Source organism: Trachinotus anak, unplaced genomic scaffold, assembly GCF_046630095.1.
Source record: "Trachinotus anak isolate AG129_WGS33_773 ecotype Australia unplaced genomic scaffold, CSIRO_AGI_Tana_v1 ptg000006l, whole genome shotgun sequence".
NCBI lineage: Eukaryota > Metazoa > Chordata > Actinopteri > Carangiformes > Carangidae > Trachinotus > Trachinotus anak.
This window is the reverse complement of record NW_027273857.1, coordinates 969,516-986,645: the sequence shown is the minus strand read 5'-3', so window position 1 is coordinate 986,645 and position 17,130 is coordinate 969,516. Positions and strand designations below refer to the sequence as shown.

The 17,130-nt window shown below is 43.4% G+C and overlaps 2 protein-coding genes across 6 annotated transcripts in view; one reads left to right on the top strand and one right to left on the bottom strand.

Moving 5' to 3' along the window:
• Positions 1 to 17,130, bottom strand: part of LOC139622405 (ras-related protein ralB-B-like) — a 159,415-nt gene that overhangs the window by 133,707 nt on the left and 8,578 nt on the right. For all 5 annotated transcript variants that reach the window (XM_071479720.1, XM_071479717.1, XM_071479718.1 and 2 more), the window contains exons 3-4: positions 7,650 to 7,787; positions 6,964 to 7,159 (exon numbers count right to left, since the gene is read on the bottom strand). The gene's annotated coding sequence lies outside the window, so the exon portion shown is untranslated. The remainder of the gene's footprint in view (positions 1 to 6,963; positions 7,160 to 7,649; positions 7,788 to 17,130) is intronic.
• LOC139622374 (zinc finger protein GLI2-like) overlaps positions 1 to 17,130 on the top strand; it is a 64,128-nt gene that overhangs the window by 43,998 nt on the left and 3,000 nt on the right. Inside the window, exons 5-13 of the mRNA XM_071479651.1 lie at positions 605 to 787; positions 6,978 to 7,179; positions 7,607 to 7,799; positions 8,697 to 8,807; positions 10,850 to 10,990; positions 12,736 to 12,885; positions 13,583 to 13,747; positions 14,499 to 14,777; positions 16,613 to 16,961. Coding sequence (XP_071335752.1) covers positions 605 to 787; positions 6,978 to 7,179; positions 7,607 to 7,799; positions 8,697 to 8,807; positions 10,850 to 10,990; positions 12,736 to 12,885; positions 13,583 to 13,747; positions 14,499 to 14,777; positions 16,613 to 16,961 — 1,773 coding nt within the window. The remainder of the gene's footprint in view (positions 1 to 604; positions 788 to 6,977; positions 7,180 to 7,606; positions 7,800 to 8,696; positions 8,808 to 10,849; positions 10,991 to 12,735; positions 12,886 to 13,582; positions 13,748 to 14,498; positions 14,778 to 16,612; positions 16,962 to 17,130) is intronic.

Sequence of the window (17,130 nt, the reverse complement as noted above, 5' to 3'; positions counted from 1 at the left end):
TTTAAACGTTCTTTACTGTGTCCAAAGGTCCAAAACTCTTTTTATCCATTTTTATTCAATTTTTATTCTGTTTTTCTCCTCATGAAGCATCTTCATATACCAGTGATTTCACTAATTATATTACACAGAATACTGGAATAAACATCTGCTAAACTCCCACAGATCATTTCTGTAAGAACCATCTAATCAGTGAGCGGAGCTAATATCTGTGCTGAAACTTACCTTAAAAGCTGCCAAACATAAAACAGGCTGTTTTATATTATTATAAAACAATATATATAATATTTTATTATTAAGGAGGAAGGAGAATAAAAAAGTTATCAAGTTAAATCATTTTCACTCTAGCAGTGTTTTCCCTCTGAGACTGAGGAGGCAGTGGGGTGTAGAGTGGGGGTGGGAGCACCTACATGGGCCGCTGCACATCAGTGACCCCGCGCCGACGGCCCCCGAGTCCATTCAAAGATCTCCTCAGCATGAGCCGGGACGCACCAGGAATTCACCCCCTCTCCCCCTTTTCCCTTTATTGGTTCATTCCATCCCTGCTTCCTTCTAACCTTTAATCCTTCCCTTGTTGCACCCCCCCCCCCTCCTCCTCCTCTTACAGTGGCCCATGAGCATTTGAAAGACCGCGGGCTGTTTGGACTTCCTCCTCCTCCTCCTGGGGCCAGTCCGGCAGAGTATTACCACCTGATGACCAGCCACCGGAGCCCCTACGGCGAACTGCTCATGCAAGGGGCCGGGGCCACCGCGGGGGCCCACCTGTCTGACTACATCACCCCCATCGACGGTGAGTAATTCTGGGAACAAACAGGTTCCAACTGGGAAACTTGAAAATTGGATATTTCCTCTTGATCAACAAAACGATAAATGCAGCATTAAGGTGGAGCTTAAATCAAGTTTTCATGTGTTTAAATGATGGAAGAAATGTTTAGTTGAGCTGCAACTAACGATACTTTCCTTTTTTCTTTAACCTAAGAAGACAATATACTGATCAACAGTCCAAAACCAATAGATATTCACTAATCATGCAAAAACAAAGAAAAGGTGCAAATCTACAAAAGAAAAAACAGCTGAGAGAATTAATTAGCTTTGAAGTTAAGGAAATCGTTTGCCTTGCCACTTTTTAACTCATTTTATTTCTGCTGCAGTCCAGGCCCTCTGCTAATTTTCCCGCCACAACCACAAACCCTTTTCTCAAAAGTCCCCTTGAGAGCTGAGAAGCTGTGGATAAAAGGAAGGAGTTTTCCTCCCTCCTCTGTCTGATGGTGAATGTCAGGACAGTTTGTCATGCAGAAGCACCAGTAGAGGACAACTCCACTGTTTTTATATGAAGCTAACATGGGAGCTAGTGCCCAGGTTGTGCAGTTAAAGGAAGGTCTGCCATCTCAGCAGCCCACCCTGCTCTATTGAATCAGCTGCTTTGACACTGATTAAGGAGAATGAAATTCCTATCAGAATGTCGAGTCCAGGTGGATGATGAAACAAAGATCACAGGAGAGGCGTATAAATAAAAAAGCCTTGTATACATTTTTCATGTCAAACAACTTCAAACGGCCGAGGGCCTTCAGGTACCGGCAGTGCGCTGCACAGTATTTCTCCACGCCGGGCCTCCGCCAGCACTTTTCCATAAACATCGAGGACTTATTGTGCCGCTGTGACATTTCCAGTGCACACCATCGCAGGGCACACAAGGTCGCAGCAGGTATATTTAATGTAATGAATGCCTACTTTGATCCAGCGCTTTGCTCTGCACCTTAAAAGGGTAGCCATGTCTGAGAGGGAGAGTGATGGAGGGGAACTCCTGATGATGAACACCAGAGAGAGTATCGTCATCTGTCCGAGCCTCTGTGATGTTAAACGCCAGCTTCCCTCCTCGTCTTCATGTCTGCCTTCTCTGCTCCTCCAGTGAAGTGACACTTCCTTTTGCGATGCACTAACCCTCAGATATAAATCAACATGATAAAAACTGGATTCAGGGATATCTCCATTTCTGGCTCCTTGTTTAAAGTGAACACACACACCACTGTCGTTACTCTGTGATTTGGTCGCAAACCTGCAAACCATTATTTTTTACCTGTTATCCCGCAGTGGGTTGGATCTTCAAAGTTATTTTCACGACCCCACAGACGTCTATTGCCAGCCCAGAACAATAAAATATTTGCTCAAGGCAAACTAAGGTTTAAATCCAATATTTCTGCGGACTGTGCTGCTTGCATGAAATCCACTGCAGAGCAGTGCAGTCTGTCAACCAATCATTTAAATTCCTTTGTGAAACAAATCAGTAGAGTTGCAGCTCAGGAAAAATTACCCAGCTGGTAAGTTGATCTTTTGTCGTGAGCCATGCAGCCAAAGTGTGACTCTGTTAGGAAACATCCATTTAAAATGTTGAGCTGCATTTTTGCTTCACAACTTCACGTCTGTTTGAGAGAAAAGGTCAGAACTGGGAAATGTTAATTCACAAGAAGGTAAAGACCAACTCATATTCCAGAAATCAAACTGCTCTTTAACACAACGTACTGTGAGTTTACACAGTGCACTAACTATTATGTCCAGCCCTGGTGGACATGCATGCAGAGTGGTCAGTCAGGGTTAACCCCCCCCCCCCCGCGGGCTGAGCAGACAGAGCTCAGGGTTGTGAATGGGCCTGCTGTGTTGTGGTGTCGGAGGCCAAATGTGTGCTGCTGAGAGCGACGGCAGGCTGCCAACAGTGTGAAGCCGGCCTCACTAAAGCTGTCATAACTTAGTTTCCAGCCGTCCCAAACACTGTGCAGGCGCTGAGGCCAAAACAAACGGAAAGCGCGTTTGGCTCCGTCTCGCCAAAATGTCATTGTTAAGTTATTCACTGAAGCTGCTGGATGTGGCTGCGAGAGGCCGAGAGAGACAGAAAGAAGTAAAAGACCATTTCACCTTCCAGGTGCAGTGTGTGTTTGGTTATTTAAAACCGTGGAACAAGCCGAGAACTAATCATTTCATTCCCATACATCCAGATAGGAGGAAGGAAGGCCATGTTTGCATCTCTGACAGAACTACACATGAAAAACTCAAAAAATGATAAAAAGTCATATACACAACAGATATTTTACTCCTGATATGACAACAGAAATGTTCAGTATCCCGTCCTGAAGAACAAACACCATCTTTTCCTGTGTTTGCACTCATTTTTACAAATATTCAGACTGTGTTGAGTTCCACAAACCCACATTTAGCTCTGCTGTGTGCACTTTGTCAGTCAGTCACTCTGAAGCCACGTTAAACCTTTAACAGCCTGATTTTCTGTCCTAGTCATCACACATGGATCCTGCAGATTAAACACACGCAGCTTTCAAAGCACAAAAATCACACCAATTTCAAAAGCATGATGTAGTATTTTACATCTGTACAAGGTGGAAGTTCTGAAATTAGGATGACCCTGATGAAGGTCAAAGGTCAAATTAGAGGCTGTTGCAACTTTGATAATTAAGAAATTATCAAATGGACAAGAAACCCCAGGTTTCTGTTCCTCTCATCTCCTTTTTTTGACCATCTTTATTTTTGGTGCTTTATCTCTGTGTGATAACGAAGCTGAGTGTACATTGATTTCTGCAGCTCATCAACATGTAACAACACTGTGACTTGAAAAATAATGAAAGCAGCTGTGCACTTATCAAGTCACTGCTTTGAATCTTTAAAGTAAATTTTTCTCAAAACAGGTTGAAAAATCCAGTGACAGTGAATCTGATCTGATACTTAAACTCAGATATTTTTAATTGTCCTAGTTTTGGTAGTGGAGAAGTTTCCCTTAGAAGTAAATATGATGCTAAGATGTTTTTCCTTTTGTTCGCTGCTGCTGAAACATCTGCTCATAGAATAAGGTCGGCACTGCACATCTGTCATTCTAAAGCACAGAAAAGCAAAACACAAAAACAGTGTGTGATCCTTTTGCTGAGAGAAATTCTCTTTCCAAAAATGTTCCCCGGCAGCTGAGGCATCGTTTGAACCTACAACCTTCTGGTTGCTAACAGTTCAGTTACATACAGACCACAGTGGTAACAAGAGCCTCACGGGCTGCGACACACACACACACACACACACACACACACACACACACACTCATTTGCTCTCCAGATCAGTCCACTCCAAACACACTTCTCTGTCCCATCCAGCCCTCCCAGTGGCGGCTGCTGATATAAATTACAATGGTGGGGGTGGGGGGTGGAGGGGTCGACCCAGGCTTTTCCATTGGTCCATTTATCAGGGGAAGTGGCACATTAATAAACACATCTCCCCAGAGGTGAGAGGAAGTAACAGAGATGAATACGGCTGCCAGTCCTGAACGGCTTCATCCAACCCGCAGATAACAAAAAAAAAAAACCACACCTGATCCTCTACACCTGTCCCCCCCCCCCCAACACCATCAACATGAGCTACATCTCAACTTCAGCTAGTCAAATGTCCAAATTAGCATCCCATGACACCCTCCCCCGAACGGTAATGTCTTTGGTAATAAACCTCCTGAGCTGAGATATCCCTGGAGAAAGGAGCATTGATGTTTTTCTCTTCTGTGGATTTGTTGTATCATCATTCAAATTCCATATGTCCCGGGATAAAGACACACCCCCTCCTCCTCAAGTCTCAAAGCACCACTTTCTAAACAGATAACATATGTTATACATTTGTGCCGGAGGACGTACTTAAAAAACAGCCTTTAGCCCCCGTCATTAAGGACAGCAGTGAAAGCAAACAGAGCAGAATTAATCGGTGGGGGGGGGGGGGGGGGGGGGGGGGTCACACACAGAGCTTCTCGCTGATGTAGGAATAAGCTGAACATCGGACCAGTTGGTTTCCTGAGAAGGACGTTAAGGTTTGATCTGCGCCAGATGTGCCCCCCTCAAACTGTTTCTTTGTAAAGTGCTAAGAGAAAGAATATATATATAATATATATAATAATATATATATTTAAAAAATATATTTTAAATATTATGACGCCGTACTGTTTACGTGTATTCTGGCTAGCACTCTGCTCTTCTTGCACTCTGTTCTGCTAGGACACTGTTCTTCTAGCAAACTGTTTCTTGGCACATCACTTCCACCAACTGTCGAACACAGGAACATTTATTTGCAGGAAATGGTCAGACTTTTCTTTTAGCTTCACTCTGGCTGATCTGACATGAAGACCTAACAAGCCACTCAGGAAATGTTTCCAGGCGAGGGATGTTTGATATACCATCATCATCAAATTTATTTTAAAGACTGTCCCACGGTCAAAAATAAGGTCAAACAGTTAATTACATGATCTATCAAAATAACCACCTCATCACCAAATAAGAACAGATAACTCAAACACAGGGCAGCCAGGCCACACACACCTGGACACTTCTCAGCTGATCAGACAGCTGTCACACACATGGACTGACTGGTGAGCTTGCACCTGTGTAGTGATGCTTTTTTCAAAAGGTGTGGTGGAGAGGATGATGTGTTTCTGGTTGGCACAACAGCCCCCCAGTTTGAAAGTTACTGTGGGCCTGTTAAAGGTCCATCCTCAGGTAATGCAAAATGCACTGTTACCATTTTGGATTGTTGTAACAAACTGCTTCAGAAGTCCAATGCAACAACACAAACACACAGGAAGTTTAGAGCCACTGAGTTTAAATTTCAAGTCCTTGTCTGAATTAACATTTCAGAGCTGAGAATCGATCAGATCGCTCTGCATACATTTCCTTGCAGTTGAAATCAATTCTCTGTAAATTGCCCTCATTTAACATCATGAAGTACAAGCCAGACTGTGTGATGTTTATCTGAAGTAATTACGGGGAATTATTGTGGGAAGATTGATTGGTTATGTCTGAATCTTAATGGGGTCGCCACATGTGGGCAGATGTCAGCCGCACGGCTCCGCTGGCTTTCATACAGACACTTTATGACCAAATTCTCAGGTAATAAAACCTAATGACGAGGGTTACATGGGAGGGTTTAGTGTATTGTCTTGCTCAAGCAAACATCTTAAAGGAAGACGCTGTTTGAAGGACAGTAACAATATGTGGAATAATTTTGAGTTTTCCAATGGACAGATGGCTTCACTTTAAAAAACCTGCCTGATTCCTACTCTTACTTTTATCTGTAAGTCACTGCTCCTGGCCGAGAAATATTCCTGCACATCTCTCCCTGCTCTACTGACACCTACTCAATCAGACGCAGATTTATTCTCACCGTACTGGGAGATTTTTTTCTCTTATTTAAACAAAGTCGGGTTTTTAGATAGAAATTGCTGAAGATGGAGATTCTTTTAAAATTAAACCTCTCGGCTGTTTGAAATTTGTGTCACTGGGACAACTTTCAGCCTTTTTCCTTGAAGGCTTTTCTTTCAGTGAATTTCCTGCTGCCTCCACGAGACTTAAGTTTATTTAATAATATCCTCTGCCAGGCTCAGTTTCCATCACTGTGAACAAATGGTTTACTGTATTAGCTGTGAATCAATCTTGAGCACTTATTGATAGGGGTGTTCTGTGTCCGTGGGGTTTGAGTGTCGCAGGGAGGCTGCAGCAGCATCAATCACGTCGGTCCCGGTTGGAGCAAAGCAGGCTCCCTCCCTTCTCAACGCTTTAACGCCGCCGTCCTGAAATAGCACGAGCAGGCGACACGGGCCAATACCAAGACAACAACAAAGTGATGAGGAGAGGAGTGACCAGTTAGATCTCAGGAATCGTTCTTTTAGATTGAGAGAGTTTAGAGTCTCTCAGGTGAGTGGAGGATGTCTTTGAGATGTGGGGTCAGAATGAAGGAGGAACAGGACTTATCACCTGTGTCACATTAAAACCAGGTATCTGCTTTTTGAAATCAAACAAATCAACCTGAAACACATTAAACCTTTTTTGTTTGACTGCAACAGCACGGTTATGTTTATCCTTAATATTTTTACAGACGACAGTGTCAAACTACCAGAGCAGACGTCCACAGTGTGACACATTCAATGACCTGTTGACCCACCTGTGTGTCCACAGTGTCTCGGTTCTCCAGCCCCAGACTAACGCCCAGGCTGAGCAGGAAGAGGGCACTGTCCATCTCGCCGCTGTCCGACGCCAGCATCGACCTCCAGACGATGATCCGCACCTCACCAAACTCACTGGTGGCCTACATCAACAACTCGCGCTCCAGCTCGGCCGCCAGCAGCTCCTACGGACACCTGTCGGTCGGAGGACTCAGGTAACTCACCTGAAGATACGGTCTAAATAAACACACTGTGAAAAGAGTGGTCCTGACAAATCACTCAGTCTCATATGTAGGTTTTAGGTTGTTTGGGATGAAATATGTCCTTTTACCTCCTTCTTTTTTTCTTTATCACTCTGTCATGTTTTTTGCTTCCTTACCTCCCTCTTTCTTTCCTTTCCTCCCTTGTCCTTCCCCGATATCCAGTTTTATCCTTTCTTTTACCTTCTTTTCCTCCTTCTTTCCTTTCCTACCTCCTCATTTGTCTCACAATCTCCTCTTCCTTCACTACCTCCTTGTTTTGCTTCCTACCCCTTACTTGCTTTCCTTCCTTTAATCCTGACTAAATAAAGAAACACCAGTAAAAATGCAGCATCAGTGTGAATCTCATCGTTACATTTGTTTTCTTGTTTGCTCCTTGCAGCCCGTCCTTCCCCTTCCCTCATCCCATCAACCCCATGGCCTACCAGCAGCTGCTCTCCCAGCAGCGGGGGCTCAGCGCCTTCGGACACACTCCACCCCTCATCCAGCCTCCGCCCACCTTCTCCAGCCGCCAGCCGGGCCTCGGTCTCTCCTCTCTGGCAGCCTCCACCCACAACAGCGACCTGACATCCAAGGTAAAATTCATGTCAAACACAGCTCTTTTTCTTATCATATTCTTTTGTCCAAATGTTGTCTTGAAAAATAAGTTTGCCGACACACAGAGGAGTTGCTGAAATAAGCGGAGGTCGAGTGGGACCAACTTTTTATCAGCCTAAAGCCTAAAAACTGAGTTGATAGAAATTTATTCTGAGTCCAAAAAAACTTTTCTAAATCAGTTTTTTAATGTTTAATGTGAAATGAGTTCATGTTTGAACTTTAAGAAAACTGTGTACTGTTTGTGTATTGTTTGTGTACTTGTGTACACTCTCAGGAAGATGCAGCCCTCCCATTGTTCGAATGATTTCTCTGTGGATTTTGGCTGAAGGAAATTCCCCTTCTTGCTCTCCAGGTATTTCTCATTGGCAGCTGCTGAAACGACTGCTTAGCCAAACCTGGAATTTTGCTGCTCCAGTTTCTAACTGTTTGTTCTCGCGGTGGACTTTATTTGCCGTCGCTGCCTTTTAAAGTCAGTCTTATCACTCTTCTTTGCGTGGTCACAGTTTACTGGTGTTATGCTTTGTGGTGTCGACCTCAGCACATGCAGTGTGTGCGGTGTCCTCTCGGAGATAAACACTCGGTGGGGGAGACGGTTTGGAGGGAGACCCATCATTTCCCTCCACCCACACCATCTTATCCCGTCAGCTCTCCGTGTAATCTCTGACTCAGCCTGAAATTATAGATGAGTGTACAAGGTCAACGAGGGCATGGGAAGGTGGATCTGTCTCTGTCTAACCCCAGGAGAGTTGGTCTTTATACAGTGATGAAATCAATGAACAGCCAGTGTGTCTGTATAAAGAAGGTCAAATAAAGGCTTGAGTAAAATCTGATTTTAGAATCTGGATACTAAATCCGTTCTTCTTCTCTGTCCTCAGAACCCCAGTGGCGACTCGGCCGTCAGCAGCACAGTCGACCCCATGATCACCAAAAGGTCAAAGGTCAAGAGCGAAGCAGAGGGACTGAGGCCTTTGTCTCCTTGTTCACCGGTACGGGAGATAAAAAATCATATCTTTTTCTAAAACCCCAGAGGGGTTGTACCGTTACTTCAGAAAAGCATCGTCTACCTTTGGAACTTCAGGTCAAATTGTTCAGGCTTTACTCAGATCAAATATATCACAGCAAACTTTCAGTGACTATTTTTCTTAGAACAGATCAACATGGGAAATTACTAGATAAAAGCACGACACATTCAAAACGAGGAACTTTTGAAAACATTTCTCTATGAGATCATTTTATAAAGTGGAAGTAAAGTCTTCCGACAGAAAGTCGGGATGAGACGATACTCTTCAAAATGAGGGCACTTCTGTAAAGTGAGGACTTTTTGGACAGTCAGGAGATCTGCACAATAAGGACATTTTGTAAAGTGAGGACAGTTTGGTAAAGTCAAGACAGTTTTGCATGATGATGTCATTATTGTAAAGTGGGAGCGCCTGTGTGTCTTTTTCTGCTGTTTGGTTTGTGTCCTGCTCTGTGGCGTGACTCGCAGCCCCAGGGAGCCACAGCCTCTGCTGACCCCTTTGTAAAATATGTCTCAGATAAAGAAAAACTCCACATGATAAGAGCTTTGCATCCATTCATTTGGTCGCTCCCACTCCCCTACCTCCCACCCCCCTTCCCTCTCTCTCTCTCCCTCGCCACTGTAAACTGTGCCAGAGCACTTCATTTTCATGAAATATTGGCTGGGCTTTATTGTCATCTGAGGAGCCTTTTTCTCTTTCTTTTGACAAATTTGCGGCTCCTCTCCGATAGCGAGGCAGGTTTGGGTTTGATGCATGGGGACGGCAGTGCGCACAGTCGTCTTGGGGCCACCAGAATTGATGAAGATAGCGTGCGTGGGGCAGAGACAAACATGCTGCAGTCAGCATGTTTTGTGTGTGTGTGTGTGTGTGTGTGTGTGTGTTTTTGTATTGGTAGTGGCGTACAGGAAGCCGAGTGGAACAAGCCATGTGTCAGTTTCAGTCTTACAGCATGCATGTGTGCTCTTGAACTACTGTGAGGACAATTTGAGTTGGTGACATTAAGCACGAAGACATTTGCAAAGTGAGCACATTTAACACATCAGTGAAAACTATTTGGAAGGTGAGTGAAGACTCTTGGACAGTTGGGACATTTATTGACAATCAGAATATTCTTGAACATGAGAACAATTTTTTAAAGTGAAGTATGTTTTGTTATTTTTTTGAAAGGGGGGGACTTTTTTGAAATTGAAAACACTTTTGCTAAGCTTGGACATTTTTGGAAGGTAATAACAGTGAGGATGTTTTTAGACAGCTTGGACAGTTTTGGGAAGTTTGGGTATTTCTGTAAAAATCTGAGCATTTCGGTAAAGTGAGAAACCATTGGACAACATGTCTGGTTATTTCTTTTTAAAGGATTTAGACTGAGCTTTAAGGTTAGAATTAGGTTTAGGAAGCATAATGTGACAGTGTCCTACATGCCAAATGTGTCTCTCTATTTCTGACTGTCTTTTATAATTTATACAAGTAGAGCAGAGCTTTTTGTATTTGAAGCAGAAATGTGTAGTTTTAGTAAAACCTGTTGAAAAGAGTCTGAACCCTGCAGTGTGACTGATTATTTTCTGTTGTTCGAAACACAAAGTTTACATTGTGTATGTTTTTTTTTTGTGTGTCTGGTTCGTTTAGGTTCACACTGCCTAATTACAAGCTGAACCAGAAGTTGTAAGCAGAAGTCACATGTGTGTATTTGTGGGTGAAGTTGTCAAAACAAACCTGATTCCAAACTCTTTAACTGTAGTGGAGCGTGATGGAGCTGTGTGCGCTTCAATCTGTAATTTACTGTCTCTGCTGTTCACATGAGGTAAAACATATGAACAAACAGCTGAATATGAGTCTAGCAGCTGTAAACTGTTCCACGTGTGCTTGGTGCAAACACGACCTTAGAGGATGAAGGGTTCATGCAAATGAGTTTTGCTAACGGACAATTAACTGGTTTCAATTCAATGTAGCTAATTGTTTTCTAGTTATATGTAACAGACATCAGTTTAATGTCTGATCTGATCTCTCCACAGAACCATCACAGCAGCTTGTTGGACCTGAAGGACGACGTGGACCGAGACGAATGTAAACAGGAGCCCGAGGCCGTTTATGAAACCAACTGCCACTGGGAGGGCTGCTCCAAGGAGTACGACACACAGGACCAGCTGGTCCATGTAAGTGTGGGTTTGGCAGTTTGTCTGTGATATCCAAAAAACCTTCCACCAACAAGAAAAGTAGCCTGTAATCTGGATTAACTTAATCAAACAAAAGAATCTCTCTGCTGTACTAAAACCAGCGTAAAAATCAGGCCACTACAAAACACTATCAAAATATTCCATGCAGTGTGATCCGCAAGGAGCTTCCAATTACAAGAAAAACCTAGTAAGTGGACCTTGAGGTAAGAGGACTTTTCCCAAGGTTAAAACTGAAGTTTCTGATAAGAAAACAGCATCTGAATTCTCTGTGTCCATCTAAATCTGTAGATACATGTTTTGAGGTTTCCCATCCATCCTCTGCTCGACAACCTGACGTAGAACCATCATCAGTTTCATTTTTTTTCCCATCACAACAGGCAGCGTCTTGGTTAAAAGGGTCTTAAGCATTCCACACTTCCACTGAAGCACAGAGAGAAAAGACGGAGCAGGGTGAGGGGATTAGTGAGGGTCTCTGGGCTGCTTGGGGAGAGGATGGGGTGCTATCTGTCATTCATTGAAATCAGATTCTTCTTTCTGTCTAAAGAAAATCTCCCATAAACCACCTCACCGCTGCCTCACCTCTGTGATTGTTTACAGACTTTTAAAGCAGCTATGTGCGGCATTTTCAAACATCAGTGTTTCATTGTCGACATAATTCTGATGCTTTGAAGTGATTCCTGTAAACAAATGAGACTGTGGTCAAGATAATTGTGAGCAGTATTGTTACAGTGCTATTGTTTTCTACAAATTAAGACCACATCTCCTATAAACGCCATCATTTCCTTTCTCCTCCCTGGCAGAACTCCACAGTTTTTCTCTTCGATTTAAAGATAAACATGTATCCTCTTTTTTGGTCACAATGTCTGCTCTGAAGAACAGCGCCTTCCTTCTGTTTCTTGCCGTACAGTGATTTGTTTATACCAGTGATTTGGAGGTGTTAGTAGTTGTATTTCTTTAAGTTTTGACAGACTAGCTGTTTCCTCCTGCTTTCAGTCTTCATGCTAAGCTAACCACATCCTGAGTCCAGCTCGGTAATTAACACAGACATGAAACATCTCACTCTCAGAAATGAACCAAATGAGAAAGAGTAATAAGAAACATGACAAGGTAGTGTATGTACTGTAGATCCCAATGTTCTTTTAGGGACAATAGCAAGAAAAAAAGAAGCCTCCTAAAAAACAACCACATGTTTTCTTCATGTGTCTTCACCAGATCTTTTTATGGCAGCTAGTATTCAGTGTGCAGGCGCCTCCTCTCATAAAAACAAGTAAAAAAAAGTTTGTTAGACCAGTTTAAATAATTCAACTCTAATAGCATTTTAAGAAACAAGAAAAAAAAATGTCAATAGAATTGGGAAAATTTAAACAGGATAAATTATTCTTATAGCCCTACAGATTTAGTCACCTGCTTTAAGACAATGAGACTTAAACTGAAATTACTGAGAAAAATATAAAAAGTAGATTTTTAAATTGTGGAACTTCACCCTGAAAACCCGACTTTGATTTGGGCTGATATGAAGAATCTATGCGGTCCTAATTAGTGGGCCTGGAACTCTTTTCTCTGCTGCAGCCTTCCTCTGAGATTTACACTGATAAGATGGATTTCTACAGAAAAATCCTGCCGAGAACAACATGAGAGCCTCTTAGTGGACAACCCTCTCCAGAAAACCACTCATTTGTGTGTGTGTGTGTGTGTGTGTGTGTGTGTGTGTGTGTGTCCCACAGCACATCAATAATGACCACATCCACGGAGAGAAGAAGGAGTTTGTGTGCCGCTGGGAGGAGTGTTCGCGGGAGCAGAAGCCCTTCAAAGCTCAGTACATGCTGGTGGTTCACATGCGCCGACACACAGGGGAGAAACCACACAAGTGCACGGTGGGTAACGGATGGCCCCGGTGCCCCAGCGGGTCCCTGACGGGCGCCTGACGGGCCCCCAGAGGGTGGCAACTCATTCTCTAAACACTGTATGCATTTCTGTACACCCACACACACATCAGATACTGTAGGTAAAACACACACAAACACACACCCTTGGGATGGCAGGACTGAAGATTCCTTTCTTCTTCTACTCATGGCCCATTATATAATACATAAATCTCACAGCAGCTAGTTGATGTGTTGTTTTGTTTTTTGTTTTTTTGTGAAAATGTCATTAACAATTAAAAGATCAGCAAGATGTTAAAATATTTTTTACCTGAATTCCTTTTCATATCACAGTTGAAGAGTTCTCAAAATGCTTCTTGATACAAATTCTGAGCAACACATTTATTGACGATTGGCTCATTTTGTTCATAAATAGTAAAACTGGAGCAACATCTTTTACATAATCTTAAACCTAAAGATTAAAAAAGAAGAAGCAAAAGTAGGGATGCAGATTGTTTCATGACAGATTAATCTACTCATAATTTTCTGGATTAACTGCGTCTTGTTTGACACAAACATTCTGATAATGGTTTTGTTGTCAGTATAGTCATCGATCTATTTATCATTATTATTAAGTTTGAAAGAGACCGTTCCTGTCAGATGCCAAAACAGACTAACACTGCCCATTCTCTTTTCTGATGCTGTGCAGTTTGAGGGCTGCTCAAAGGCCTACTCTCGTCTGGAGAATCTCAAAACTCATCTGCGCTCACACACCGGTGAGAAACCATACGTTTGCGAGCACGAAGGATGCAACAAAGCCTTCTCCAACGCCTCGGACCGAGCCAAACACCAGAACCGGACGCATTCCAATGAGGTACAAAAGACTGTTCTTCCTTACACACAATAAAACTTCACACAGAGCTCTATAAGAAATTCTGTCAGAGAGCTGAAACGTGCACGAGCTGACTGAAGTAGCCATGATGAAAAACTACAGAGGATGACAGGAGTTCACCTTGGTCTGCAGTGAGCTGTGGCCCAAATTTCCCTTAGCACAGGCAGATAGTTCCAGCCTGCACATTTCCCTCCATACAGGTGTCGACGACCATGTTTGTGTGTTGCTTCGGTACCCCTGTGTATCTCTGCAGACGTTTGTGAGTAACTAATGAGGTGTAGACATAATGAGCACAACGGCCCACAATACATTAGGGCAAATCATGCTCACCGCTCCCCCTCCGCCCCACAGAGTGGGACCACCTGCAGACGGTGAAGAGAAAATGAAAACTGGAAGTGTTTCAGAAACCTCGTCGCTTATCCATCAGCAGGGCTGCAGAGCGGGAATTCACCCTCACTGCAACAACCCACGAACACACTGAGGCTCTCATGCACACACCTGCACCTGTACTTAAACATTAACTGCATGCAGACCGAATCTAACTCAATAAAATGAAAACAATACTCAGTCTCAAAAGCGTTTTATGCCCTTCAGTCAGAAATGTTCTAATCCTACACTTAAAGGCTTTAAGATCATCTTCAACATGAAGGTCCTGCAGCTCCTCCAGCTACAGTTTACACAGGGATTCTCTGTATGACATGTGCATTGTCTGTATATTTCTTTGTATCTGCAGAAACCCTATGTTTGTAAGATCCCTGGCTGTACCAAGCGGTACACAGACCCCAGCTCTCTCAGGAAGCATGTGAAGACGGTCCACGGCCCCGAAGCCCACGTCACCAAGAAGCAGCGCAGCGATATGCCGCCCAGACCGCCAGCGCCCAGGGAGAACAGCGAGAACGAGACAGCGCCCAGAGAGAGGATCCAGAGGGAGGACAAGATATCAGACAATGGCTCCCCCAGAGGCATGGAAGACTACCTACATGTGAAATCCATCAAGACAGAAAGCTCAGTGGTAAGACTGCTTGATACGTTGAGCTCAAGTTCAGTAAAACCAACTTGATTGCCAATAAATAATCAGAAGATCATTCTGACAGTGAAGCTGTGAAGAGAATGACCATTATACAACAATGTAATGCAACAGACAGTACACTACAGTACTACATGCATACACAAATCCAAATGTACTGTGTGTCCAGTGTTGTATAACTATTGCTGCTGTTAATTATATGGGCTGACTGCAGCTGTACAACAACCTAACAGTGATTCTTTGAGGGTGGGATAGATTACAGCATACCATCAGTATTCTTCATACTAACTAGTCTACACTGCCTTTTCTTCAGCTACTCTGTTAACTTTCAACCTCATCAGTAGAGACATGGAGTATGAGTAATGGGCCATCAGTGCTGTAAATAACCGCAGCGCATCTCTCCACACTAACCCTTCTTTTGCTTGGTGCTTGATTGTCTTCATTTCTCTCCCCTCTCTGACTCTCCTTATGGACAGACCTTACTAAGGTGAGCTCACCTCTGATTTGTTTTACTCTCTTACAGCATGTACGCCATCTTTCACCAGAGTTCTGGAATGAACCTGTTCTTGAATGAACTCTTTTCAATTTTGTTAAATTTTTTACTTTTTCAAGAACAATTTTTCATGTTTTCATCATGTTTATCATTATAATAGAATTTATTTGTTTGCCTGCTTGTTTTTTCTTTAACGACACATAAATGAGAATCCTTTTGAAGTGATATTATCGACAACAGTCAATATTTCTACCTCATAATGAAGAAATAAGGATTTATCTATTTCTATTTGTCAGGTGACGTTAATAACCTATATCACAATGACTCACATTATCCTGAAGACCACGTACGTCACTTTTCCTGCACACAAGCAGTTTAAACCTACAGTGGAGACCTATCAAACACCCGTCAGAGAGCCTGAACATGATAAAAGCCACTCCAGGATTAATATTCAAACACTGGGAATTGGCTTTGGTGCTCTGTGCAAACAGAGGCAGCTATCAAGCTGTGATCAAGACGGCTTTTTAGCAGTGAATATATTAGAGTCTGCGAGGAAACTGAGGCTGGCCAGGGCCAATTCAGAGGGATACACGCTGTATAACCATCATTGTTCGAAAAAATGAGAAATGATGAACTATAGTCACTATGTTGAACTATACATGAAAAATTTACTTCCTCTTAAGTCCTAACATTACATGTTAGTAATACTAGTTTAACTTTATGTGAGAAAGCAATGACCTTTAGGTGTGATGCTTGTTTCTCCTTCATTTCTTTGGCACTTGTGTAAAGCACTGAATGAAGTCATGCAGGTGGCAGAAGAAGAAGAAAGCTCTGAAGGCTATTTACCATGAATCTAACAGAAACAAGTCTGTGACAAGCAAAGCTTCATGCTCACCTAAATGTGCAAAAAGCCTCCACCCTCAGAGCTGAGTTTCTGGAGAAAGAAACGTGATCACATCTTGTGATGATTGGCCCGGCGCTCTGGCTCAGGCTCAAGCAGTCTTTCATCCTGCCCATTTCTAATTCACAGACAGACTAAGACAGTCTGTAATCTGTGGTGCGCCCCCACCTCTTCACCCATCCCCAAAAAACACTCATTATTTACAATTAAGCTGGGGGAGGATAAAAGACTCAATGATTCACTGTTCTTCGTGCCATGTTAACCACTGCTCCACTTTTGTTCTGGTAAAGAAAAGTTGTTTTTTAGGACAAATAGCTATGTCTTTTCTGCCTTTCTCATGCTCTTTTTATCTTGTCTTTTCTCCATCACTCTCTCTCTTTCCTCTTGCTCTTTCCATATCCTCCATTCTCCCATTCCTCTTTCTAGATGTATCAGTCCAGCCCTGGCGGTCAGTCATCATGTAGCAGCGAACCATCACCACTTGGCAGTGCCACCAACAATGACAGTGGAGTAGAAATGGCGGCGCACAGCGGGGGAAGCCTGGGGGACCTCAGCACCCTGGACGACCTGCCCTTTGTGGAGTCCTTGGGCTTTGAAGATTCCACCTGCGGAGTCGCGGCAGTGGGTCTCCACCTCCGAAAGCAGCTCGGCACCAGTCAGCTCCTGGAGCATCTGAAGAAGGAGAAGCTGAAGACAGTGAGGGACTCGTGTCGGTGGGCCAACAACCCAACACCCCTGGTCCTCGGCACCAAGCTCCCACCCATACCAGCAAGTGGTGAGTCTCCACCCACTCCAGAGAAAAATCTGGACTCTAGCTGCAAGATGTTCCACCAGCTAGTAGCTAACTTTATCTCCTGTTTGGTGGAAACATACATTTGGTTTATCAGAGTTTGAAGGTTGATGAGAGTGTTGAGACTGAATCAAAAAAGCTAGTGAAGTGTTTG